At 35.2% G+C, this 26,656-nt stretch overlaps 1 protein-coding gene across 1 annotated transcript in view; it reads right to left on the bottom strand.

Moving 5' to 3' along the window:
• NRK (Nik related kinase) overlaps positions 1-26,656 on the bottom strand; it is a 119,431-nt gene that overhangs the window by 6,954 nt on the left and 85,821 nt on the right. Inside the window, exons 16-26 of the mRNA XM_061136489.1 lie at positions 25,038-25,132; positions 22,404-22,501; positions 20,792-21,141; positions 18,912-19,248; positions 12,420-12,606; positions 11,803-11,958; positions 8,561-8,704; positions 6,502-6,660; positions 2,996-3,100; positions 1,060-1,202; positions 620-769 (exon numbers count right to left, since the gene is read on the bottom strand). Of these exons, the coding sequence (XP_060992472.1) occupies positions 620-769; positions 1,060-1,202; positions 2,996-3,100; positions 6,502-6,660; positions 8,561-8,704; positions 11,803-11,958; positions 12,420-12,606; positions 18,912-19,248; positions 20,792-21,141; positions 22,404-22,501; positions 25,038-25,132 (1,924 nt within the window). The remainder of the gene's footprint in view (positions 1-619; positions 770-1,059; positions 1,203-2,995; positions 3,101-6,501; positions 6,661-8,560; positions 8,705-11,802; positions 11,959-12,419; positions 12,607-18,911; positions 19,249-20,791; positions 21,142-22,403; positions 22,502-25,037; positions 25,133-26,656) is intronic.

Below are 26,656 nucleotides of genomic sequence, written 5' to 3'. Positions count from 1 at the left end.
ATATGCATTAGCTTTTAAAATGTTGAATCCTTTGATCAGAAATTCTAAGTATAAAGTATACTATAAAAGAATACTTTATGATAACTTGCTATATATCATAGTTAAAGTACTACAATCTGGATAAAAAAGGGCATATACATAATAATGCATAATGAGATGCAGAGAACTAAAAGCAAGGGTTGTAAACTCATATGCCTAAGAGGGCCAGTTATTATAAATACATAAACATGGATGGATAGAGAATGCATAGCATATGTTCCATCTAAAAGTGGGCAGGCACCAGTTGGTTCCAGTTGATTATGGCCAGATAGTAATGTTGGATCATTGGTTTTTCAATAGAAATCCAGACTTTAAGTGTAAACTAGGGATATATTCATTTAAAAACAAATACAAACACCACTGTGCCAGACAAAGTCTATCCGCAGACCAGACTTAGCACTCTGGACTAAGAAACCATCGGTGATTTTTGTTTATCCATTACTACCTTCTGGCACTCAGTACTTACCTTTTAGGTCTCAGTTCTAATATAGATATTGGTGCTCGTATTTTTAAACCTTTTAAGAGTTTCACAGTTGGAAATACTCAAATTGTGTTATACAATAATTTCTAGGGATCTTACGTTACTTGGCAGGGTCACATCAGACATAACCTCAGATTCTGCATCAATGATGTGATATCCATCTGCTGAGCTGAAGAAAATCTTTAGTCTTTTCTCAGAACCAATAGCCAGGTCAACTGTCACTGGCTTATGACCAAGTGTTGGAAACACCTGTAGGTATAAAACCAAATATGGCCAAAAGGCCAAAAATGACACTCTGTCTAAGGTGAAAATTCTCCCGCCCATTTGTTTAACAGGTGTATAGAACCCAGAACGATTTTTTAAATTACATAATATATTTAAAGACCTATGTATTACAACTTTTCTTAGATCTGTTAACTCAACAAGAACAATTATATTCAGTTTCTAAATATTGAGTTTTCCTTCAAAGGCCAAATCTCCAAAAACCATAAGAGTCTTATATGGCCTTGTATTCTGTGTGCTGTCTTTAAATTCCTTGCCTTGAGCTTCAGCAAATGAAGGAGCTCATCTGGTCTCTTAAACCGGTTTGCAGGATCAGCTGCCTGTATTTTTGCCAGTATTCGTATATAGGCTTCATAGGACATGTAGTCTCCTTCGGAGTCTGCTGATTGATCAATGCACACTTGGTAGGGAATGAGAAAGGCCAGACATGTTAACCTACCATAGATTGGATGACTCTAGGCTCTTATGGTTCCTAGTCCAAGGAAACAAAAAGCCAAGTTCAGGTTACAGTAGAGGACTGGGCATCAGAGGTTTCACCATACTGAACTCATGTGGTGGGATTCAAGAACTGGAGTGAGGACTTAGACAAGGAACTGTATATCAGGCCAGACAGACTGTTGGTACTTACCTTCTTTGCTTCCCAGTTCCATACCAGGCAGCTCTGACCAATCAGCAGACACCCAGGAACAAACTCATATCCAAATACTGACAACTGACCCAATGCCCAATTTAGGGAGATCAGATCAGGGATGTGATTTGTGTCAGGACAGACCCAGACTATCTATATAGTAGTCTATTCTATTTATAAAAGAACATATTTATCATACAAATGGCTCGGCTGGTAAAAAATCTGCCCACAATGTGGGAGACCTGGGTTCGATCCCTGGGTTGGGAAGATCCCCTGGAGAAGGGAAAGGCTACCCACTCCACTTGTCTGGCCTAGAGAACTCCATGGACTGTATAGTCCATGGGGTCGCAAAGAGTCAGGCACGACTGAGCGACTTTCACTTTCAGACATTTGAGGAGCAGTCATAAACATTAACCCATCTATATTGTACACATGTGATGTTTTAGCCTATAAAATATAATATGTAAACAGATCCTAACCTAAGATATGATTGTATTTCATGAATAACTTGCTGGGGTCTATCATGATGTGTCCTTATCAGTGCTTTGAAAAACTCCATGAACCAACCAGTTCAAAATCTCCTAGGATGTTTGTTAAAAATATAGATTCCCCAGGCCCCACTCCAAACCTACTAATTTGGCCTGGAGTTGTGTCTGAGATCTAAACTTTTAACAAATGCTTCAGATGACTCTAAGGAGCTACTGGACTCTATGTAATACCACCAGTTCATTAATCAGTCTTTATTATTATGTAATAAATACAGAATAATTGTACTTATGTTGAGTTCTGAAGCACTGTAAAAAGATAATAAAGATAAAAGTAGTCTCCAGTTTAGGAAATGTGATTAAAAATCATCAGCAACTTAATTGTTTGTGACACTAAATGGTTACCTTATGAGGCTGATCCATAGAAGTTCAGTTTAACCAAAATAAGGGTGGAAACAGTACTTGTAATCCAAATAAGCCTAACCAGCATTCCTTGTAATAGTTCTAGAGAGAAATGTGTTTAGAGATCCAGCTTGGAAGGAATATAGAGCCACCCTTTCCTCCCCACTCCCACCTATTATAGTCCTGGTCATGAGAGCAAAGGCTTTCTTTTCCTTCATTCCTCTACCAGGGGGTTCCCCACTCTACCACTGTCACATCTTTCCTTACCTTCCCTCTGCTCTCCACCCCCCACTAAGACAGAACAGGGACTTTCTCAGCTTCAAGTCATTAGGGTGGCACCCAAAGCTTGTGTTTGTGGCTTTAGAAGAGGAGGTCTTCATGTTAACTACAGGAATTGGGAGTGAGGAGCCGGTAGGGAGTTCCTGTAAGGGGAGGTGAGGTCAGGGATTTCCCTCACAGGTCCTGTAAGGTTCCTGTGAGGTCAGGGATTTCCCTCACATTCTCCCTTGGTTTGGTGCCTGTGAATTGTCTAGAAAAGGGTTAAATGATAATTATTGGCATGGTATATTCAAATTACATTAACTGTAGAAGAATAGCATCTATATTTCTCCTACTATATTCCAAATACTGCTCTGTTTACAATTTCTCAAAAGAAAACCCAAAGAAAATGGAGAGCACTCACTTTAATGGCAGTGCTTTCATCAAAGGACTTTGGTGCCCATGCATACAGGTGAATCGATGATTTCAAAGCAATTGCAATATATGTTGTTTCTTCATGTTGGACTACAGTGATAAAATACAAAGAAGTAACAATGCCACAGGGTTAACAAGAATGCTCAAGTATTTGTATTTGTTGTTAAAAATGTCATAACAATGACAATTAAGAAGGCAATAGCATCCAGAGTGATTTATGGATTCAATGCAATCTCTAAAATCCCAATGGCTCCCTATGCATAAACAGAAATGCTGATTAAAATTCACATGGAATTGGAAGAGGCCAAAATGCTCTTGAAAATAAAAAACAAAGTTGGAGGACTCACAGTTCCCAGTTTCTAAACTTATTATAAGCTATAGTAATCAAAACAGCATAGTACTGACATAAGGATAGGCATATAGATCAATGGAGTAGAACTGAATGTCTATAAATAAAGTACATTCATGGTCATGGTGCCAAGAATATTCAATAGAGAAACAAAAATTTCTTCATCAAATGGTACTGAGACAACTGAATATCTACATATAAAAAAAATTTTAAAAAATGAACTGGATGTCTTACCTTAATCCATATATATGATAATTAACTTGAAATGGATCAAAGACCTAAATGTAAGGGCTAAAACTATGAAGCTCTTAAAAGTAAATATAGAAATAAATCTTCATGGTAATAGATTCTCATATTTGACACCAAAAGCATAAACAACAAAAGAAAGAAACAGCTAAACTGGGTTTCATTAAAATTCACTCTTCTATGTATCAAAGGACACTATCAAGAGAGTGAAAAGACAAAGTATGGAACAGGAATAAATATTTCCAAATCATATATCTGTAAGGGTCTAGTATCCAGAATATATAAAAAATACAACTCAATAACAAAAAGATAAATAACCCAAGGGAGATATACAAATGGCCAATAAACACTTGAATGCTCAACAACATTACTCATGAGGGAAATGCAAATCAAAACTATAATATGATGTCACTTCATACCCACTTGGATGGTTAGAACCAGAAGAAAGACATTTTAAACAGTGAACTTATAATGGATAAACAAAAGATGAAATATTTATACAATGCAATGCTATTTAGCAATAAAAAGGAATACTGATACATGTTGTACTCGTTATAGCATGGATGAACCTTGAAAACATTATGGTATGTGAAAGAAGCTTGTCACAAAAGATCATATAATGTGTAATTCCATTTAAGTAAATCGTGGAGAAAAGACAAATCTATAGCATAGAAAGTAGATCAGTAGCTTCTTCAGATTATGAAGGGAATAAGGTAAGAGAAATTAAATGTGCAGTGATTGCTAATGGCCATGACTTTTCTTGTTAGAATGATGAAAATCAGATCATGGTGATGGTTACACAACTCTATAAACATACTGCAACTCACTTAACTGTACACTTTAATTGGGTGTATTTTGTGGTATATAAATTATTTCAATAGAGCTTTTTATTAAAGAAAGCGAAAGTTTATAAAAAGTATATGTTTGCCCTTGGCCAGACCTTCTGGCTCTTATGAAATATGTTGTTATACTTCTAGATTTATGTTTGTGCTAAATCCCTCTTCTTTGGCAGAGATACTGCTGCTGTCTTCTCTAGCCAGACTTCATCTAAGACTAATATATAAGAATTCTCCCTCTCCTTTCCTCTCCCTTCCTCTCTCCTTCTCTCTCACTCTGTGTCTCTGCCTCTCTGAGTCTAGCTTCACCTTCTTTCTTTCTTTCTTTAAACTGTTCAGAAGTAGGTCAAAGAATTATTAATAAATTCCCCAACAAGCAAACAAATTCTCTTTTAAGCAAATACTGGTGATAATTTTAATATATGGCAATAATTGGTATCAGTCCACTATTTTGTAGACCTTGGAAGGCTATGAAAATACCATGCAAGTATGGTTATGTTGTTATTCTCCTTTGGGAAGGAGCTACTGTTCCACTCTTCAGTAGGACAAGTGTTATTGGTTGTTATGAGAGCTGGGATGGATTGGAATGCAATCAACCAGGAAAACTAGACTAAACTAGCCCATCTGTTTCACAAACGCACAGGACTATCTTTGCAAGGTTGACTCTCTTTGTAAACTCTCTCTTATTGAACTAAAAACTTGATTTTTAAGTTAGTAAGAGGTACTTCTGCTATATCAACTTCTGGGTTGACATCTGGGAATATTAAAGTAGTGATACACAAAACTAGAAGAAAATAGTATATTTATTTAATGCTTAAGTTGTCTGGGCACTCATTTCTACCTTTATTTGTGTGTATGTACATATGTATACGGGTTTCCCTGGTGGCTCAGATGGTAAAGCGTCTGCCTGCAATGAGGGAGACTCAGGTTCGATCCTTGAACTGGGAAGATCCCCTGGAGAAGGAAATGGCAACCCACTCTAGTACTCTTGCCTGGAAAATTCCATGGATGGAAGAGCCTGGTAGGTTACAGTACATGGGGTCACATATGTATACATATATGAAACCTATACTGGGAAAGCCTCTTAGTATGCAGAACAGAAATGGTCAGTCAGGATAAAAATATCCTACCACAACTCATATTATGTGATTCTAACTATCTCTTACTTATGCCACTAGCTCTGACTGATAGACAATTGGTAAAGAGGAAAGAAGAGAAAAAAAAGGCTAAGAGTAGAGGGGATTTGCTTCAGAAATAGAAAGAATGGGAAAACATTACTTCCAAGTTGTTGAGAGATGACAGCAGGACTCTGAGACCCTGGGTTTGCTACTCCATTCCACAGTGGATGGTTGTGAAGACAGAGGGGATATGAAAACACACTAATCAGACAGGAAATATTTTGCAGTTATACTCATGAATATCATCAGTGGAAATGAGAGCCAGCAGATAATTGATGAATTTTCTTTTTGACTCATGGTAAAGTTTCTTGGTCAGTATTAAGAGGGATTTTCCAATTTTTAAAAAAGGAATCATTACGGAATTCTATTTTATTGCTGTTCCAAGGAAAGACAATGTCATATAAATCTACTTGCAGGTTACTGAAGACACATTAACATTTATACAGTTGAAGTTAAATAGAAGCAGGAAGAGACATCAGTTAATGTGAACTAATTACAGTGAGTGGGAAGGGAAGAAAGGAGAAAAAGTAAACTAAATTTAACTTCAATAGCTATTTCAGTCAATCAATATTTTTTCAATAACAGCTATTATTGTGACATAAAAGACTTGAAAGATGTCTCAGAGAAATTTACTCATTTTTGTATTTGAAGTTGCAAATGTTTTCCTTTCTCTACTTTGCCTTCCACAAGAATGTACTTCACCAAATGAAGGGAGGAAAAATTTATATAGCTGAAGTAAATGGCAACATATTCCAGTATTCTTGCCTGGGAAATCCAAAGGACTAGGGAGCCTGGCAGGCTACAGTCCAAGGGGTCGCAAAAGAGTTGGACATGGCAATGACTAAACAACAACAACAAAAACAAACATGAAATGAGACTTACGGACACTGAAGTGTTCACAGCCTGTCAACTTATCAATTGCTTTGCAGGCTTCTTCTGTTTTGAGCATTTCCTCCTGTCTTCTTTTACTTTCTGGATCATCATTCAAAATCTTATTTCTCAGCCAGGTCAAATGATACACTCGAAGTCTGTTCTTACGGCCTGATAGATAAGAAAAGACACAATGTTTTAATTCAGTCTATTTTTTTTTACATATTAGAAGAACAAAAAAAGGTAAAGGTATTTTGTCTTTTTAATCAAATCTTTTAATTAAAGTAAAAAGCATTTTTGAAAAACTATACTGCATTGAGTCTCCCCTTTAGAGTTTGGAAATATGATAGCAAAGTTTCTTGTAGTCTCTAACTTCCAAGAGATAGCTGGAGTGTCTACCCGCTATTGATGTAGAAGTAAGTGTACAACACTTCTTTGGAACAGGTTAAGACTGCTACTGTGTGGGCAACAGAATTACCATCCATTCATTTGTACCTTAGCTTTTTATCTAAGCCATGACTTTTTTGGGACTCAGAGACCTAGAAGCTATCTCCGGTAGTGTGCATATATGAGAAGATATGTCTGGTGTATTGTTAGGCATCCTCAGCCAGTGAGATGGATCTCTCTTTTTGTACTCTTTCATTCCAGTAAACTTACAAAGAAATCAAACAGTTTATTATTTTTTCTCAGCTCAATCTATCTTTAATGTTATTTTGCTAATTGTAAATCCCATCAAATTCTTACAGTTCTTTCAGAAAAACAAGCCATTAAAATCACACATTTATCTTCATATATAGTGACTTTATAGTCATTTTTAGGATTTATGACTATAAGATTTCTAGGTCCAACAATAAGATTCTTATTCATGTAATCTTAAACGTATTTTTATACATTTTTGAGCAGTGCTAGAATTCAAGTATCTATATCTATTGTCAATCTGTTATCAAATAATGAAGTTGAGCTCCAAACTATCAGGTATCTTTCTATACTGACATTCTCTGTACTATCTGATGCAAAAATAATCCACATTGAAAAGAAACTTCAGCAATAAAAAGAGAATATTTGGGTTAGAGAAAGCTGGATAAAAATAAATCTGTTATCCAGATGTGCAGCCTGCAAGCCATCCAGATGTATTAAAAAACTAAATGTTGCTTCCATGTGCCTCAAACAATTATAAATGAATGACCATAAAAATGATTTAGAAAATCATGATTCTTTGGTATATATTTCCAGAGGATTTTCTCTAACCAAAACTTAAAGCAACATTAATCATATTTAGGACTATACATAATCATTAATTAATGTGCAATATCGTTATTAGGTACAGACAGGAAGTATATAAGCACATAAAAATTACTGTTATTAGCATCATTTTATTCTACAGTTAAAACATTTAACATTTTTTCCTAATCTTTCAAGAGTTAATTTTTTGCCTAAAGTCAGCATTAATGTTAGTGCTTTCCTGATACCAAGTACTATTTGGTAATCACAATAATTATTAAAATCCATATACTTGATCTCTCATATTCCAAGGGTCAGGCTCTGACTGACCCAAACTAAAAAGTTCAACTACTATGTGGGAAGAATAGAGGAACCATTCTTGTTAGTAGCCTTATCTGTAGACCCTTATTATAGGGCTGTGGTAGGTACAACAGAGTTTCATTTTTATCCAGTTACTGGCCTCTTTGTTCCTCCTTGCTTCTAACACATCACAGGAAAGGTATATAGTGGAGGTTACTGTGGTGGTGAGTGCATGGGTGGCTGAAGCTGTGACTCCTGAAGTTGTGCATGGTTACTGAGAGAAGACCTGATAGGATGCAAATAGCATGTTTTTTCCTTTCCCTGACCTAGTAGAGGTACATTGCAATCAAATATCCAGACATCAAAGGAGAGTCAGAAGTTTAAATTGTAAATAGTTAAGAAAATACAAGTAGGAAAGCCTGCTGTCCCAATTAAAGATTGTATTTACAGTGCTTTCTTAGGAACACTTTCACTTGAGAAAGTCTTTAGCCCAGTTTACAACCTAATTAATCTGCATAATGACTCAGCTAATTTTAGTTCTAAAACAAACCGGAGATGGTGATCAGCAAGTTGAGTGGCTCTACAACTTGAATCTGACGGAATGGTCTTCTCTTTATAAGTTTAGTAATGTCTGCCTTTCCACTTCTGTCCATCAGATACAGATTTGATCGAGTTCCCAACAGCAAATTCACTCCTGTTCATATATAAAAAGAAAAGTGCTATATTAGCTCAGTTTACACTTTTATAATTGCATTTATATTAGTATTTTTGCTCCTCCAGTGTGCTGATCTATGTAAAGGTGATGTCTGTCATTTTAAATTACTGTTGACTTCATTCTGTGTAACAGGGAACTCTCTACTAACAGAACAAATTTATTTTCATTAAAATATAGAAAATAACACCCTCTGGTAATATTCTACTGGCTGGAGTCTGGTATGCCATCACACAGATAGAATTTTATGTATATCTTAATACCTTTTAGTAATGTCCCAAGCTTTACAAAAATCAGTTAACTCTTTTGAAAGTTACTATAAAACATTCATGAGGCCTAGTATATATAAAGGCTATGTTAAAAAATTTTAATTATTTTTTAATTGAAGGATAATTGCTTTACAGAATTTTGTTGTTTTCTGTCAAACCTCAACATGACTCAGCCATAGGTATACATATATCCCTTCCCTCTTGTTGGTTTCTCATTCCTAACAGGGATTTAACACTTTTAAATAATTATATGCAAATTATTTTAAAATTGAATGATTATGTGTTCATGCATATATTAAAAAACATATTGCTGAATGTCTATAAAATTAGTTCCTATTTCATGTATTTACATTCCTATACTTTGTTATTTGTGTGCTGGATCTATTCATTAAAATAGAAGCACTGTTTAAAGACTGAATGAGAAGACTAAAATAGCAGATTCAACTAAATTTAAAATGTACTTCAAATGGGGGTCAGGATCAAGACAGTGGAGTAGAAAGACCCTGAACACACCTCTTTCCATGGGCATACAAAAATTACAACTATTTACAGAGCAACTGTCTATGAGAATGACCTAAAGGCTAGCAGAAAGATTTTCTGCAATTAAAGACATAAAGAAGGAGCCACAAGAAGATGGGAAGGAATGACAGAGATGCAGTTTAGTAAAGACCCATATCCAAGAGCTGATGACTCATAAACAAGAGGTTCTTCCCAAGGAGTTTGGCATCCAAGATGCACATTGGGTTCTCCAGCCCGGGGGTCTGGCACTGGGAAGATGAGCTCCTAGAACAACTGGTTTTGAAAATCAAGTGGCTTCTCTGGTGGTTCAGAGGTTAAAGCGTCTGCCTGCAATGTGGGAGACCCAGGTTCAATCCCTGGGTTGGGAAGATCCCCTGGAGAAGGAAATGGCAACCCACTCCAGTATTCTTGCCTGGAGAATTCCATGGATGGAGGAGCCTGGTAGGATATAATCCACGGGGTTGCAAAGAGTCAGACACGACTGAGCGACTTCACTTTCTATGTTCAGGAGAGCTGAAGGGCCATAAGTAAAAGAAATTCCATTCTTACAGGGCATGCACAAAATCTCATATGCTTCAAGTTTCAAGGCAGACACAGTGGTCTGAAAGGTGCCTGGGTCAGACCCACTTGTTGATCTTGGAGAATCCCCTTGGAGAGGCACGAAGCAGCTGGGACACCTTTGGGGACTGAGACACTAGCAGCGGCCATTTGGGGCATCTTGTTTTACCATGATGACACATATTACCATCTTTTATATTTAAAAATATAAAACCACAAGTTATTAAAATGGGTTACTAGACATTAAGCTCATCCCTGGGTAGTTGCCTGGTTGAAATGATAATGAAGTAGACTGCTTTTTTGTTATCTGACACATTACATTAGTAGAACTTTGAGGATGGCTTATTTTTTTTTTCTCACAAAACTATAATATTTGCTATAGTGCTCTATTTTTAATTTAAAATTCTGTCTCCTGTTCAGTCATACATTAAGCAAAATCTATGAAACTGCAGGTTGGAGGTTAGCATTTATTTTGGCTTTTTCACTTCCTTACATTCATTTATTCTGTTTCATTTATGATTCAGACTGGCTTGAGGTAAAAAAAATTGTCTCAGAATTACCAAGGGGCTAAAATTCTTCTGGAATAAAGGATTGAAGAAGTCTATCAAAGTTAAGATATTATACAAGGAATTTTGTCTACAAATCCTCAAGATATTTTAAAAACAAGAACTTGAAGAAATTTCTTGCAATAATCTCATTAGGTATTATACATTGCATTCTATCACAAATTAAAAATACTAAGCTTGAATCTTCAAATAATTATAACCTATATCTTCAAATAATTATAACCTAGTCCAATTTTCGGAGAAGGCAATGGCACCTCACTCCAGTACTCTCGCCTGGAGAGTCCCATGGATGGAGGAGCCTGATGGGCTGCAGTCCATGGGGTCGCAAAGAGTCGGACACGACTGTGCGACTTCACTTTCACTTTTCACTTTCATGCACTGGAGAAGGAAATGGCAACCCACTCCAGTGTTCTTGCCTGGAGAATCCCAGGGACGGGAGCCTGGTGGGCTGCTGTCTATGGGGTCACACAGAGTCGGACACAACTAACGTGACTTTGCAGCAGCAGCAGCAGTCCAATTTTATATTTTAGCAAAGTTAATTCAGGTTATAAAGAAAAACAGAATGAACAGGAGAGGGAGTAATTCAAACATCAAACTGAACTGAGTGAAAATAAATAAGCAAGTTAACTACTCTCTGTGTGTAGATACATGTGTATATGTATGTTTAATAACATATACAAACACATACACACACACACACATACTTGGAAATGAGGAGGGCATGGCAACCCACTCTAGTATTCTTGCCAGGATAATCACTTGGACAGAGAAGTCTGGTGGGCTATGGTCCACAGGGTCACACAGAGTCAGATAGGATTGAAGTGACTTAGCATGTATGCATAATTGAAAACAGTTGTGCTTAGTCAACTCAGTCATGTCCTACTCTTTGCAACCCACTAGGCTCCTCTGTCCATGGGGATTATCCAGGCAAGAATACTGTAGCGGGTTGGCATTCCCTTCTCCAGGGGATCTTTCCAACCCAGGGGTCGGACCTAGGTCTCCCGCATGGCAGGTGGATTCTTTACCATCTGAGTCACCAGGGAAGCCCTGAAAACAGTTTGTCAATAGCAAATAAATATTTTATATCTGTGCTTTCACACTAGTTTTTATATAGATAAAAATGTACTCTTTAAAATACAACAACTCAGTTTTAAGAAATCAAACTTACCCCACAAAGAACCACAGCAGATCTCAGAAGTGAGTTCCTTTTCATACATGTGGATTAGTGGTTTTTTACATTCATAAGAGACATATAATGGGTTAACGTTAACGTCAGAGGGTCGCTTAGATGATTTCTCAGGTACTTCCACTAATCCAGCATATACTGTGAAGAGAAGATATTGAGAGAACTTACTACTGTGTACACCATATGCACTTGAGTGTTTTACAAATGAGACACAGTTTATAAAAATTCGTTTTGCTTTATTGTATTTTATTTTTTATGGAGCTATCATTTCTATAACTCATATATCATCAGATGACACAAATCAAGACAGAATATATTTCTGTATATGAATGCATTTCAAGTTACTGTGATTAGATATCAAATAAAATCTAGATGAGGGAGCCAATTTCTCAATTACTCAATTTCTCAATTTTCCCAATTTCTCGAATTTAGGTGCTATAAAGATTTAGTGAAGAGTAGATTTAAAAAAATCCATCAGAATTTATGTCAACTGAGTATCAGAATGATTTGATTCTTTTCTGATAATGAACCAGTGGTCAAAAACTGTATTTAATATGAAACAGACTGCAGCATTTGAAGATTATATTAAATATACTTACAGATGGCACTGGCAAAGTCAGCATTTGCAGTCCTTTCAGAATCATTGGAGGGAGATGAGTGGCTGGCAGAGAAACCTGATTCTGTTGATACTTCTGATATATCCACAGTGTCATTCTCAGCATCAAGTACTGCAGGTGCAGCACCCGGGGCAATGGCATTTGAGGCCTCACTTCTACCGCCTGACTCCTAAAAGATGATCAAAAATTGATTTTGACTTTATTAGGAAATTAACAGTGAGAGAAATGTAAGATGCCTAGGGGTTACTTGAAAGAGGGAATGCAAATTTTGTAACATCTGTAATTCTTGATCCTTATAAAACCTACATTTACCAGTAGAACTCAATAATGTTAGCAGAAAAGAAAGAACTAACTTATATTGAGACAACTGATGTCAGAACAGAAATTCATGGAGCATGAAATCCTCAGATATATAATTTGAGGACTTAAAATGTGTGGAATTTTTACTATGCATCAGATACCCTGTTAGGCATCTTATTTACAGATTGTTGTGAATCCTTGCAACAACACCAAAAGTAAGTTTGATTATCTCCCTTTTACTTATAAGGAAACTAAAGCTTATTGAAGTTAAACAATCTATTCAAAGTCATGTAAATAATTAGGGGGATTAAAGTTTGAAGCCAAAGTCTGTCTGATTCCAAAGCTTATGCTTTCGGTTACGTTATGTCAAACAGCTTCATGAAAAAATAAAAAGTACTGTTGTGCTGGATTCAAGTTCATTTTGTCAAAGGACAAAGCTAATGATAGAAAAACAACCAACGCAATTTCAAGAGTACAAAAATGCTTCAGTGAAGATCTAGTTAGAGTCTATTAACTTACAGACAAGAAATTCAAGGATAAAGTCACAAAATGTGACAGAATTTATGTGGGATGCCATATCCGGTGGAAAAACAGCAATTCTTTTTGGTAAGCCTGTTTGCCAATAAGCATTTATGTAAACAGTGATTCTTGGCATTGATACAGTTATCCTGTCCTGTCATAAACTTGTTTTTATGACCTTTCCTACCACAAAAGTGTTATATGGCAACATGTCCTTTTAAAATGAAAATGAAAGGAAGATCCATTCTGTCTGCAAATGTTTAAAACATTTCTTAAGATAACTGGAGATACCCAGGGGTGCTATTAAAACCATGCTGGGATATCTTGTTTTAATGTCTTTAATTAAGATAAGTAGGTAGGCAGGTAGGTAGGTAGGTAGGTAGGTAAGTAATAGATACCTTCTAGGATGGATGAACAGATGGGTGGATAGAAAGACAAGTAGATAGACTGACAGACAGGCAGGCAGACATAGGTTCCTTTCTACTGATATTTCTTTCCCATTGGAAACCATCTAGGGAGTTTCTTCCTTCCTTGTTTTTTTGTTTTGTTTTGTTTTGTTTCCTTCCTTCCTTGATTTCTTTTTTAAATTAATTAATTTATTTTAATTGGAGGCTAACTACTTTACAATATTGTGGTTTTGACATACATTGACATGAATCAGCCATGGGTATACATGTGTCCCCCATGCTGAAACCCCTCCCATCTCCCTCCCCATACCATCCCTCAGTGTTGTCTCAGTGCACCGGCTTTGAGTGCCCTGTTTCATGCATCAAACTTGGACTGGTGATTTATTCCACATATGGTAATATACATGTTTCAATGCTATTCTCTCAAATCATCCCACCCTTGCCTTCTCTCACAGAGTCCAAAAGTCTGTTCTTCATATCTGTGTCTCTTTTGCTGTCTCACATATAGGGTCATCATTATCACTTTTCTAAATTCCATATATATGCATTAGTATACTGTATTGGTGTTTTTTCTTTCTGACTTACTTCACTCTGTATAATAGGCTACGGTTTCATTCACCTCATTAGAACTGATTCAAATGCACTGTTTTTAATAGCTGAGTAAAATTCCATTGTGTATATGTACCACAGCTTTCTTATCTATTTGTTGGCTGATGGACATCTAGGTTGCTTCCCTGTCCAAGCTAAACAGTGCAGTGATGAACATTGGGGTACACGTGTTGCTTTCAATTCTGGTTTCCTCAGTGTGTATGCCCAGCTGTGGGATTGCTGGGTCGTATGGCAGTTCTATTTCCAGTTTTTTAAGGAATCTCCACCCTGTTCTCCATAGTGGCTGTACTAATTTGCATTCCCACCAACAGTGTAAGAGGGTTCCCTTTTCTCTGTACCCTCTCCAACATTTATTGTTTGTAGACTTTTTGATAGCAGCCATTCTGACCGGCATGAGATGGTAATTCATTGCAATTTTGATTTCCATTTCTCTGATAATGAGTGATGCTGAGCATCTTTTCATGTGTTTGTTAGCCATCTGTATATCTTCTTTGGAGAAATGTCTGTTTAGTTATTTGACCCACTTTTGGATTGGGTTGTTCGTTTTTCTGGTATTGAGCTACATGAGCTCAATGAGCTCTACATGAGCTGTTTGTATAGTTTGGAGATTAATTCTTTGTCATTTGATTCATTTGCTATTATTTTCTCCCATTATGAAGGCTGTCTTTTCATCTTGCTTATAGTTCCCTTCTTTGTGCAAAAGCTTTTAAGTTTAATTGGGTCCCATTTGTTTATTTTTGCTTTTATTTCCATTACTCTGGGAGGTGGGTCTTAGAGGATCCTGCTGTGATTTGTCAGAGAGTTTCTTGCCTATATTTTCCTCTATGAGTTTTATAGTTTCTGGTCTTACATTTAGATCTTTAATCCATTTTGAGTTTATTTTTGTGTATGGTGTTAGAAAGTGTTCTAGTTTTTTTCTTTTACAGGTGGTTGACCAGTTTTCCCAGCACCACTTCTTAAAGAGATTGTCTTTTTTCCAGTGTATATTCTTGCCTCCTTTGTCAAAGATAAGGTGTCCATAGGTGCGTGGGTTTATCTCTGGGCTTTCTATTTTGTTCCACTGATCTATGTTTCCTTGTGCCAGTACCATACTGTCTTGATGACTGTAGCTTTGTAGTATAGCCTGAAGTCAGGCAGGTTGAGTCCTCCAGTTCCATTCTTCTTTCTCAAGATTGCTTTGGCTATTTGATGTTTTTTGCATTTCCATACAAATTGTGAAATTATTTGTTCTTGTTCTCTGAAAAATACCGTTGGTAGCTTGATAGGGATTGTATTGAATCTATAGATTGCTTTGGATAGTATACTCATTTTCACTTTATTGATTCTTCCAATCAAGAAGAGATGGTATACGGATATATACCAATCAAGATGGTATATTTCTCCATCTATTTGTGTCCTCTTTGATTTCATCAGTGTTTTATAGTTCTCTATATATAGGTCTTTTGTTTCTTTTGGTAGATTTATTCCTAAGTATTTTATTCTTTTCGTTGCAATGGTGAATGGAATTGATTCCTTAATTTCTCTTTCTGTTTTCTCATTGGTAGTGTATAGGAATGCAAGGGATTTCTGTGTGTTAATTTTATATCCCTCAACATTACTATATTCATTGATTAGCTCTAGTAATTTTCTGGTGGTGTCTTTAGGGTTTTCTATGTAGAGGATCATGTCATCTGCAAACAGTGAGAGTTTTATTTCTTCTTTCATAATCTGGATTCCTTTTATTTCTTTTTCTGCTCTGATTGCTGTGGCTAAAACTTCCAAAACTATGTTCAACGGTAGTGGTGAGAGTGGGCACACTTGTTTTGTTCCAGACTTTAGGGGAAATGTTTTCAATTTTTCACCATTGAGGACAATGTTTGCTATAGGTTTATCATATATGGCTTTTGTTATGTTGAGGTATGTTCCTTCTGTGTCTGCTTTCTGAAGGGTGTTTTTTTAATCATAAATAGATGTTGAATTTTGTCAAAGGCTTTTTCTGCATCTATTGAAACCATCATATGGTTTTTATCTTTTAATTTGTTAATGTGGTATATTACATTGATTGATTTGCAAATATTGAAGAATCCTTGCATCCCTGGGATAAAGCCCACTTGGTCATGATGCATGATTTTTTTAATATGTTGTTGGATTTTGTCTGCCAGAATTTTGTTGAGGATTTTTGCATCTCTGTACTTCAGTGATATTGGCCTGTAGTTTTCTTTTTTTGGCATCTTTGTCTGGTTTTGGTATTAGGGTGATGGTGGCCTCATAGAATGAGTTTGGTAGTTTACCTTCCTCTGCAATTTTCTGGAAGAGTTTGAGTGAAGCCATCTGGTCCTGTGCTTTTGTTTGTTGGAAGATTTTTGATTATAGTTTCAATTTCTGTGCTTGTGATGGGTTTGTTAAGATTTTCTATTTTTCCTGGTTCAGTTTTTGAAGGTTATACTTTTCTAAGAATTCATCCATTTCTTCCAAGTTGTTCATTTTATTGTCATATAGTTGCTGATAGTAGTCTTTTATTATCCTTTGTATTTCTGTGCTGTCTGTTGTGATTTCTCCATTTTCATTTCTAGTTTTGTTGATTCTTCCTTGATTTCTTACCATAATTATTGTATGCCTACTATAAACCAAGCCTGAGGTTGGACCCTGGGACTGGATGAGTAGGTGAAGAACAGTTGTCAAGGGTGGATTAAACATAGTATGAGTTGAGTTATGAAGGATGAGTAGTTCAAAAGCAGAGAGGAGGTAAGGGGAAGCCATATAGACAGAGGAAATTGCAGGCATAGGGTCATTAATTCATGAAAGTGCAAGACATCTTCTAAGTTAGTTTGTATGATAGGACAATGGGCTGGGGAAGTAAATTGGAATGATAATTCTTCTGTCTGGAATCTCAGCTCTGTTTTCAGATAACCAATACTCCACATTTGTCAAGAACTATTTCAAATAGCACTTGTTTCAAGAAATCTTCTCTGTGATAATTCCTATTTATCTACCATCTGTGAAGCTACTTGGGTATTTAGTAAATGTTTTTTGAATGTCAAAAATCATTGTCTAAACACAGTACTTCTGTTTAAATTGTCTGTGTTAACAGTTCCTCAGAAAGTTAAAATACAAGCTAATAATTCCATTCCTAGGTATACAGATCAAATAACTAAAAACTGCAGCTCCAACAACAGATACTTGTACAGCAATGTTCACAGCAGCCAAAGATGAAAATGACTCAAGTGTCTACCAAAAGATGAATGGATAAACAAAATGTGATATATTCATACTATTTATTAAGTCTTAAAACGGAAGGAAATTCTGATACATGATGCTAAATGGATGAATCTTGAAAATATTATGCTGAGACAGACAGAAAAAGACAAATATTGTATGATTCTGCTCATATAAGGTACCTATACAAAAGTAGAATGGAAGTTATTGGGAACTTGGGAGGATAATGGGGAGTTAATTGCTTGAGGTGATAAAAAATCTCCAGAAATTAATAGTATGCACAACATTGTGAATGTACTTAACTCCATTGAACTGTACACTTAAAAATAGTTAAACTGTGAAACTTTCTGTTACATGTATGCTATCACAATAAAAATCTCCCAGAAAAAAATGTATGTATTAAGAGACACTATCCCAAGCATACTGTTCATGGAGTTCTCCATTTTTCCTTCTCCATTCCCTTCTACATTTTCCATTTCCTCTTGATGAAAGTGAAGGAGTGGGGTGAAAAATCTGGCTTAAAACTCAACATTCAAAAAACTAAGATCATGGCATCTGGTCCCATCACTTCATGGCAAATAGATGGGGAAATAATGGAAACAGTGACAGACCATTTTCTTGGGCTCCAAAATCACTGCAGATGGTGACTGCAGCAATGAAATTAAAAGATGCTTGCTCCTTGGAAGAAAAACTATGACCAACCTAGACAGCATATTGAAAAGCAGACATTACTTTGCTGACAAAAGTCCGTCTAGTCAAAGTTATGGTTTTACCAGTAGTCATGTATGGATATGAGAGTTGGATCAAAAGAAAGCTGAATGCTGAAGAATTGATGGTTTTGAACTGTGCTGTTGGAGAAGACTCTTGAGAGTCCCTTGGACTGCAAGGAGTTCAAACCAGTCAATCCTAAAGGAATCAGTCCTGAATATTGATTGGAAGGACTGATGCTGAAGCTGAAACTCCAATACTTTGGTCACCTGATGTGAAGAATTGACTCATTTGAAAAGACCCTGATGCTAGGAAAGATTGAAGGCAAGAGGAGGAGGGAACAACAGAGGATGAAAAGGTTACATGGCATTACCGACTCAATGGATAAGAGTTTGAGTAAACTCTGAGAGTTGGTAATGGACAGGGAAGCCTGGTGTGCTACAGTCCATGGGGTCACAAAGAGTTGGACATGACTGAATGACTGAACTGAACTGATCCCGAGCATATGATCTAAGTAACAAAGGTGGACAAAGAAGATATTTTTGTTCTTGGAAGAAAATAGGAAGCATACAAATTAGAAGAAATAAAGATGTATCTACAGATATAATTTAAAATGTTTAAGAGACTTTGGAATAGAAGTTTAAAATATATTTGTAATGGCTGGAAATATGACATATCATGAAGAAATGCATTTACAAGGAGATGAATTCATTCTCATTTTCAAATGGTATATTACCTCTAGTTGATGTTCAAATTCTTGGAATGCTGGTTCCTCCAATATTGGATCATCTGTCTCTGAGCAATTTTCTCTTCCATTTAGTTCTTGGGCTTCACTCTCTTCATTGGTTCCACTGACTCCCTCATTTTCATTACTCTCCTTGCCTCTTCTTCCACTGCCTACATTCGCAATGTGTTCTTCATGGTCTCCAATGGCTGCACTGGCCCCACGGGCTGCACTTCCTCCATGGCTTCTATTAATTCTCTGACTTCCATAGCTGCTGAAAGATCCTTCTCCTCTATCACTTCCATCTTTACCATCTTGCTTGTAGCTTCTGCCTCTGCCACAGCTTGGCCTGATAACAAGATTCAATTAATGATAGTCACCCAATGAAAATAAATGTCAACAAATGAAACAAAATTAGGTTGACTAACACACATGTATCATCTCCAGGAATGTTTTTGCTCTATGTGAACACTACTGGTATGATATAGATATGAAAAATACCCCTATGTCCTGTCAATCTTAATACTGAATTAACATCATAGTCACCATCAACTCCCTGGCTACATTTGCATGACAGATGGAAAAGGACTTGTATACTGTATTAGGAACATGTATTAGGTTAGCAGCAATAATATGTTTTTTTCCTTAAATCATAGATTATTTCATACATTAGCAACTTCACAGCCACAAGAATGATCAAGCCCATATTTTGGGCTCAATCACAACATATTTGAATATTTCTTATATTTAATTTATGTTAATTTAAACACATGCCTTGATCTTCCAACATGTGTATCATCCATTATGCAACAGATTTTCATTGATTGTTCTATTACTATCACCAGGAAGTTCAGTAATATAGATCTCATTTAGTTAATATAGTCACTTAATTACTTGCTAGGACCACCAAGCTTAGCAAAATGTCTCAATAAACTTTTGCATAAGAGACAACATAAATAAGTAACTATGATAATTCTAAAAGCAAATGAATTTGAGATCAGAATTCCTGGTAGTTTTCTTAGTTGGCAAAAAAAGAAAAAATGTTGAATAATCTGTAGTCTGTTCTGTCATATAAAGCCCCAGTAACAGTTGAAAATTAACAAAACAAAATATGAATTTCAATATTATAAAGCAATTTTCCCACTGTTATTTTTCTAAAAATCTAAAAATATACTATGTTAATGAATCATCTTTAAGAGCAGTTTAAATGCAAACCATAAGCAAATGTGAAATAAGAACACACTGGCTGTTTATAAAGCAGGACCAAATAACTATATATACAGCAAAGAACTGGTGGTATGCCAAAAACAATACTTCACTAAATATTATCACTTTGAGTAGCTACTCTATAAGAAGATAAAACTGAACGAGCATTGAATTTAGTTACAGCAGTTTTCAGAGTCTCAAGGATGTTAGTAAGTTGGAGCTTAAAACTATCAAGTGAGTATCATATTTGCACTTCATTTTTCTCAGTAAATTTAGAGATTTTGTTCTCTAAAGCCCTAAACATCAGGGCTTCAGCTTAAAATTATTAAGAAGCACACTACTTAATTTGTCATCCCATTTATCACACTCATTGTATTTTACAGGGCAGAATGATTCAGTAGCATTAATTTTAAGAGAAACACTCAGACAATCCCAGTTATAAAGAACCTAATAAAGAGTTGAATGCTAATAAAATATAATATTACAAGAAATGCAAAATTAAGTGTTTTTCATTAAAATAATTTTAATAAAATAATTAAAAATCTATTATTGAAAATCAACCACTTACCAATATGCAAATGTAATTCATTCACCCTCCTGGTGATAAATTTTAAAGGTAAACCAAAGATACAAATTGTTCTGAAATTATGAAATGTGGACAACACAAGTAATCCAAGAAAACAAACCTTGGCCAGCTAGGAGCATCATCAGGATTATTGCCTTTGTCATCAATAACCTCATTGTCATCATCATCATGGTCTTCACCAACATCATTAGGCTGATCAACCTGGTCATCCAATTCATCACTGCCATTGTCATGGTCATAACTATCTTCATAAGTGTCATTAGAATCATCATCACCATCACCATCAGTATAGAGTTCAACATAATCACCATCCTCTTCAGGTGGTTGAACAACAGGTGCAGGAGTTAACCAGTCATTCCGGAAGATTTCAGATAGTGCATTATAGCCTACCCATTCATTTGTCAAGTAAACAGGGGGTGATATTTTTCCTACTTTAAATCCATCTGGAACCTGCGTGCACAAGAAAGGTTAATGTAGCCTCTAGTAGCCTTTCATTTTCTTCTAGATTGGAAAGATTCCAAGCTGACAATATTTTCAAATATATTTTCAACTGAAATGAAGATGTTCACTCATTAGGTAGAGCCAACATTTTTGTAAGGATGAGCCGCCAAAACCCAAACCTCAGGCTGTGATCCTTAATGGCCTTTCTAGATCACACAGGACAAAATTCACTCACTTTGTTTTTAATTAGCTCTACTATCTGCTGAGAACTAGACACTCTAGTTTTGTTGTGGAGAAGAGTGTTTTGGTGTTGGAGAAGAAGACAGATGATTTGACACTCTACAGAAGAGTGTCACTATTTTCCTTTTGTTTTATCCTTTGATATTGGGATTAACACACAGCTCTTAAAATTGATGTGTTAATTTCCCCACTCTAGTTTTATACAACATAGATTATCTTAAAGTAATGCAAACACTTCTAAGAAGCAAACCAACATAAATTCACCTTAAAAAAAAACTACCTGCAATGAAGAAGACCCAGGTTCAATCTCTGGGTTGGGAAGATCCTCTGGAGAAGGAAATGGCAACCCACTCCAATATTCTTGCCTGTAAAATCCCATGGACTACAGTCCACGTGGTCACAAAGAGTTGGACACAGCTGAGCGGCTAACACACACACACACACACACACACACACACACACACACACACACACACACACACACACACACATAATGTCTTGTAAGAAATCTCTGAGCAATCTGAAAGGGGTGTATGTATAGTAGGGTAGAGGTAATTGCAAAAGTAAAACAGAATGATCTGAAAGCATTAAAGCATAAAATAATTAGAATGTCTTTTTATTTATGAAATTAGAAGGCATTTCATTTTTCACTATTTTTTAACCTTTATGCATTGCCTCATCTTCAAAGAAATGATTAGACAAAAAATGAGTATGTAAACTGTACTTCTTAATTTGAGCTAATGCTTCTACAAGCAGCTTTTTATCTCTCCTCTCTCAAGTGTATTCTGATACTAGAAGGTGAAAATGAAATATTTTATGATCAATTAAATGTCTTTATATGTCAAATGTCATTTCTAGATTTCATATTCTGCATGCTGACATAACAATAGAAACCTATATTTGAAAGATTAATTTAAAAACTGAATGCTTTAGCCTTTCCCTCAAATGAAGATGAAAATATGTAAGTCAAAAGAAATTGAAGATTAAAGAGAACATATATAAATATGTTAGGCATTAAGATGGAAACCTACATGAATATCAACCAGCAAACTCTGATCAATGGTAGAATAAGGTGGTGATGACTGGGACCTCCTCCTGATCACAGGACTTGCTTCCTCAGAAGAAGATTCTGTAGAATGCCAAAAAGACATTAGTAACAGTGGTAATCACAGCCATTATCTTCATTTTTATAGCAAACCACTTAAATCTCTTGGTATTTTTCTTGTAGCCTCTTTCCATTCAGGAGAGATCACTTGATAAATTCTTATGGGGCCAAGATCCTATATTCTATTTTCACAGGTAGAGAGAGACTCAAAGTTTGTTCTGTTAGATCTACATGGCTTTTTTATTTTTAATATTAAATATATACTTGCTGAATATTTTTGTGTAAAGAGGTACATAGTAAGACTGGTATGCAGATAGTCTCATGAGAAAAAGAGAATGCATCAAGAACAGTAAGGGCTGGGTGGTATTTCTAGCCTCCCCTAATAACCAGTGGAAAAAGAGCCCAACAGTGTATAGAAGATGATAGTTTAAACAAAATTTTCAAGAGGAGAGTTGACTCTTCAATCTTAATCCCCCAATATCCTCAAGTACTGCAATACAGTTGAGACATGAACAACTGAAAAGTGACAAATCTTAGCCCTTTTTATAAAGCTGTGGGCCTTTCTATAGAGGCACTCTGCAATACAACTTTCTGCAGTAACAGAAATGTTCAGTATCTGCACTGTCCAATACATTAGCCACTATCCACACATAGCTTTTGAGCATTTGAAATATGGCCAGTTTATCTGGGGGGTTGAATTTTAAATTTAACTTCATTTTCATTTTAGTTTTAACAGCCATATTTTGCTAGCTGTATCACAGCACAGAGATCAATTTTATAGTGTAAATATTTCCATTTAAAATGCAAATCTGTCCAGATTAGAAGTCTGGATTTTTTATATTAAGGTTTGTGGTATAGTAAATAACATCCGTGTTTAAAACAGGGTGAGAATATTTAGGTTCAAAGATCAGTAGATCTGGGTGAGTTTACTTAGAAAAAGCTTCACTAAGGAGACCTTCAAGTCCCTATTTATTGTTTTTGGGTGCTTGCATTTTGAAGATAAATAGTATTCTCTCTCTTTTTTTGCAGCCTTGATATTTATATAGCCAAAATATTGACACTACAACTCCAAAAAGCATGTGTTTGAAAATATTACTTTCTTTTGAAGAACACATCTTACACAATGAACACATCTTGAACGATGATGAACACACGATGAACACAAGATGAACACATCTTACAATTTGTGTTCATGCCTTCTGACACTGTTGTGCCTTTGCAGTTTATTACCTTTCTGCAGAAAACTATTTTCTTGCAAGTGTTTTGGTGTGTCATTAGGCTAAGTAAGAAGTTTGGGTGAATGTTTGAGGTTTGGAGGCGAATTTGTAGTAATGTTTTCTGATTTCCTATATCATGAGGTATGTAATATCATAGGAACTTCAAATCATCTATGTAGCACACATAATAAAATAATAGAATTTTAGAGCTGAAAAGAACTTTAGCTATTATCTACATAGATACTCTCCCTTTCTCTCTCCCACCACTGTTCAAAAGTGCTTTGGGGCCTAGTCCAGAATTTCCTTATTTTAAAATATACAATATGAATAAATCTTCAATTTTTAGTTGCTTCTGTAGTATTAGCAAATTAACCCTGGTCAAACCAGAAATATTCTGAGGGAAAAAATTGCTAAAGTGTCTCTTCACATAGGCTTGCCTTATTTCTCACAAGATAATATTTCTACACGAGGGGACACTCTTATTTAAAGGAAGTACATCACTATCTGAGTTTCCTAAGAAGAATGACCTTTAAAAATTCAGGTATTCGAGTATCTGATTTTCATACAGTACACCTATATCTTCATTTAAGTATTAACATTTTAATAAAATCTATATGCTATATTTTTACAGGTAACCTGGGAACTCGGTCAGGCATTTTCCCCATGCTTAACTTAGTTGAATTGCTTAAAAGTAGATAGTGCCAGATTTTATGTTCCAAGGCATAATTTTGATTTTGTTTATCCTGATATTTCATAAATCTATAATTCATTTAAACTTTCTCAAAAGTACACCATAAAATAAAATACTTATTTGAAATTCATATCACAGTTTGTGAAGCTATTTGCTATGATTTTATTAATTTTTTTATTTTTGAGTAACTATATTAATTTTTAACATTTATGATATACTGTATATGTTTTACTTTGAGGAGGTAAAATAACAAACTGATAAATAAAACACATGCCCACAACTAGTCCATCTAATATTTCAATATTCTAAAGATTGCCTATAAATTTTAGCCTGTTGGAGAGGCCTCCCTCAAGTTCCTTTCCCATATTTTTCGCACATGGTATAGAAACTAAAGCTGAACTCCAACCCTCCACCTCCCTAGACACATTCTTAACTACTACCCAACTGAAAAACGAAACTTCAGAAAAATTACTCTCCATTTCTCAAAGGTCATCACTGACTGCCAAATCCAATGACCTCCTGTTCTTAATCCTACTTGTCCTCCCTGACACTACTGATTCATTCCTTCTTGAAATTCTTTCTTGACTTCTGCAAAATAAACTGTTAAACATTAACTCTGTTTTGACTGTTTAAACTTTGTGCTTTGAATCACCTGATGCTGCTGGGCAATTTTGAGGATTTTGCGAACTCCTTTGTCTGATGTCAATTGGCTTCTGAGCTTGTTCCAAAAGAGACCGCTGAGGAACACTAATGAAAAGACAGAAAAGCATGTGCCATGTCCTAACATTCAAAAAGGGAATGTACAACTCAACATCAAGACCAACAAAGTTTTAAGTATATGGGTATATATCAAACTGAAAGAAGTAGAGCTTAAGTAATATTTTCCAGTTTCTGCAAATCTATTATTTTATCTAGAAAAGAGAAACAATTTCTAAAATATAAAAAAAACTGTCTCCATACAAGTATATGTTTCCTTCACATATCATGTTTATTTCTAAAAATTTCTATAAAGTTTCCTTAAACTAATATTCAGACATTATTATTAGCTAGGTAAAACAGCAATAATCATACATTTATAGTGTATGTGAGGATTTTAACATGATAAAAGCAAAGTTACTGTTATTTTAAATATTCTACTATTACCATTCTTATTTCAAATGCTTGGAATTTGTGATTTTTAATGTCATCCTGCATTAGATACATGAATAAATAGATAGATAGGACACTTTGGTTTTCAGGATTCAAATTCAGGGAATATTTAGAAAGTTTCTTTGGACAAGAACTGCTAAATTTTACAGTTGCTTTGAAATTTCTATATAGGAAATACTTTGATTACTGATTTAGGCCTGGAACAGACAAGAGTTTTTTCTATGACCTTGAATTTCAGGAAAGACTCAAGGTTCAGTTAAATTTGTTTCATAAATGTAACCATATCTAAAGTAAATATATTTGCTATACATAAATTCAAAAACCTTTTTGTGATAAAAACCAACCAAATCCAGTTTAAAAGCAATATTGAATTTTTATATACCCCATGTTTAACAATTTAATAGTCATACTGATTTTATATTATACCCATGATACCAAAACAGATACACAAAAACTAAACTGATTTCTCCTCCTTTGTTGTCAGAAGGATCATGACAACTCATTCACTGAATGCATAGTAAGGGAAAGTTCCCAATTTTGCTTTAAAATTTTCCAAGATTTCTGCCTACCAGTTAAATCTAAATGACATAAATTCATGGGTGTTTTAAAAAATAATAAGATAGGAATATACATATTAAATACTATCAGCTCTATGCCATCTGACCATACTGTGCAGAATACAGTAAGTATTCACTGAATGATGAGTGAATGAATATAGGCAAAGTTCTCTCTAGTATGAGTTGGGAGTTGGAGGGGGTATGATTTTCAAGGAACACCTATATTAAAATTTAGCAGTCAAACATAATACATGGCATACAACATCTAAAATATGAGACATGATCTTTGAAAATTAGTGATTATTATCAATTGTATAGAGTTAAAAATTACAGTGATTGGTATAAAATAATGATATAATATTGAGTTTTAGATTTGATTTTCTTTATAGTTCATTTCAGGTTTGCCCATTCTGTGGCATTAGCTGCTGAGGTTATCAATTGTATGTGTGTTTTATCATGTAGTACATGATGTTCATGATGTACTACATGATAAAATATGTAATTGAAGTATACCTGATACACTAAAATATCGCCTTTTTATTGTAAATTACTAATTGAAAGCTTT

Source organism: Dama dama, chromosome X (genome assembly GCF_033118175.1).
Source record: "Dama dama isolate Ldn47 chromosome X, ASM3311817v1, whole genome shotgun sequence".
NCBI classification, from domain to species: Eukaryota; Metazoa; Chordata; class Mammalia; order Artiodactyla; family Cervidae; genus Dama; species Dama dama.
This window is presented reverse-complemented; position numbering and strand designations above follow the sequence as displayed.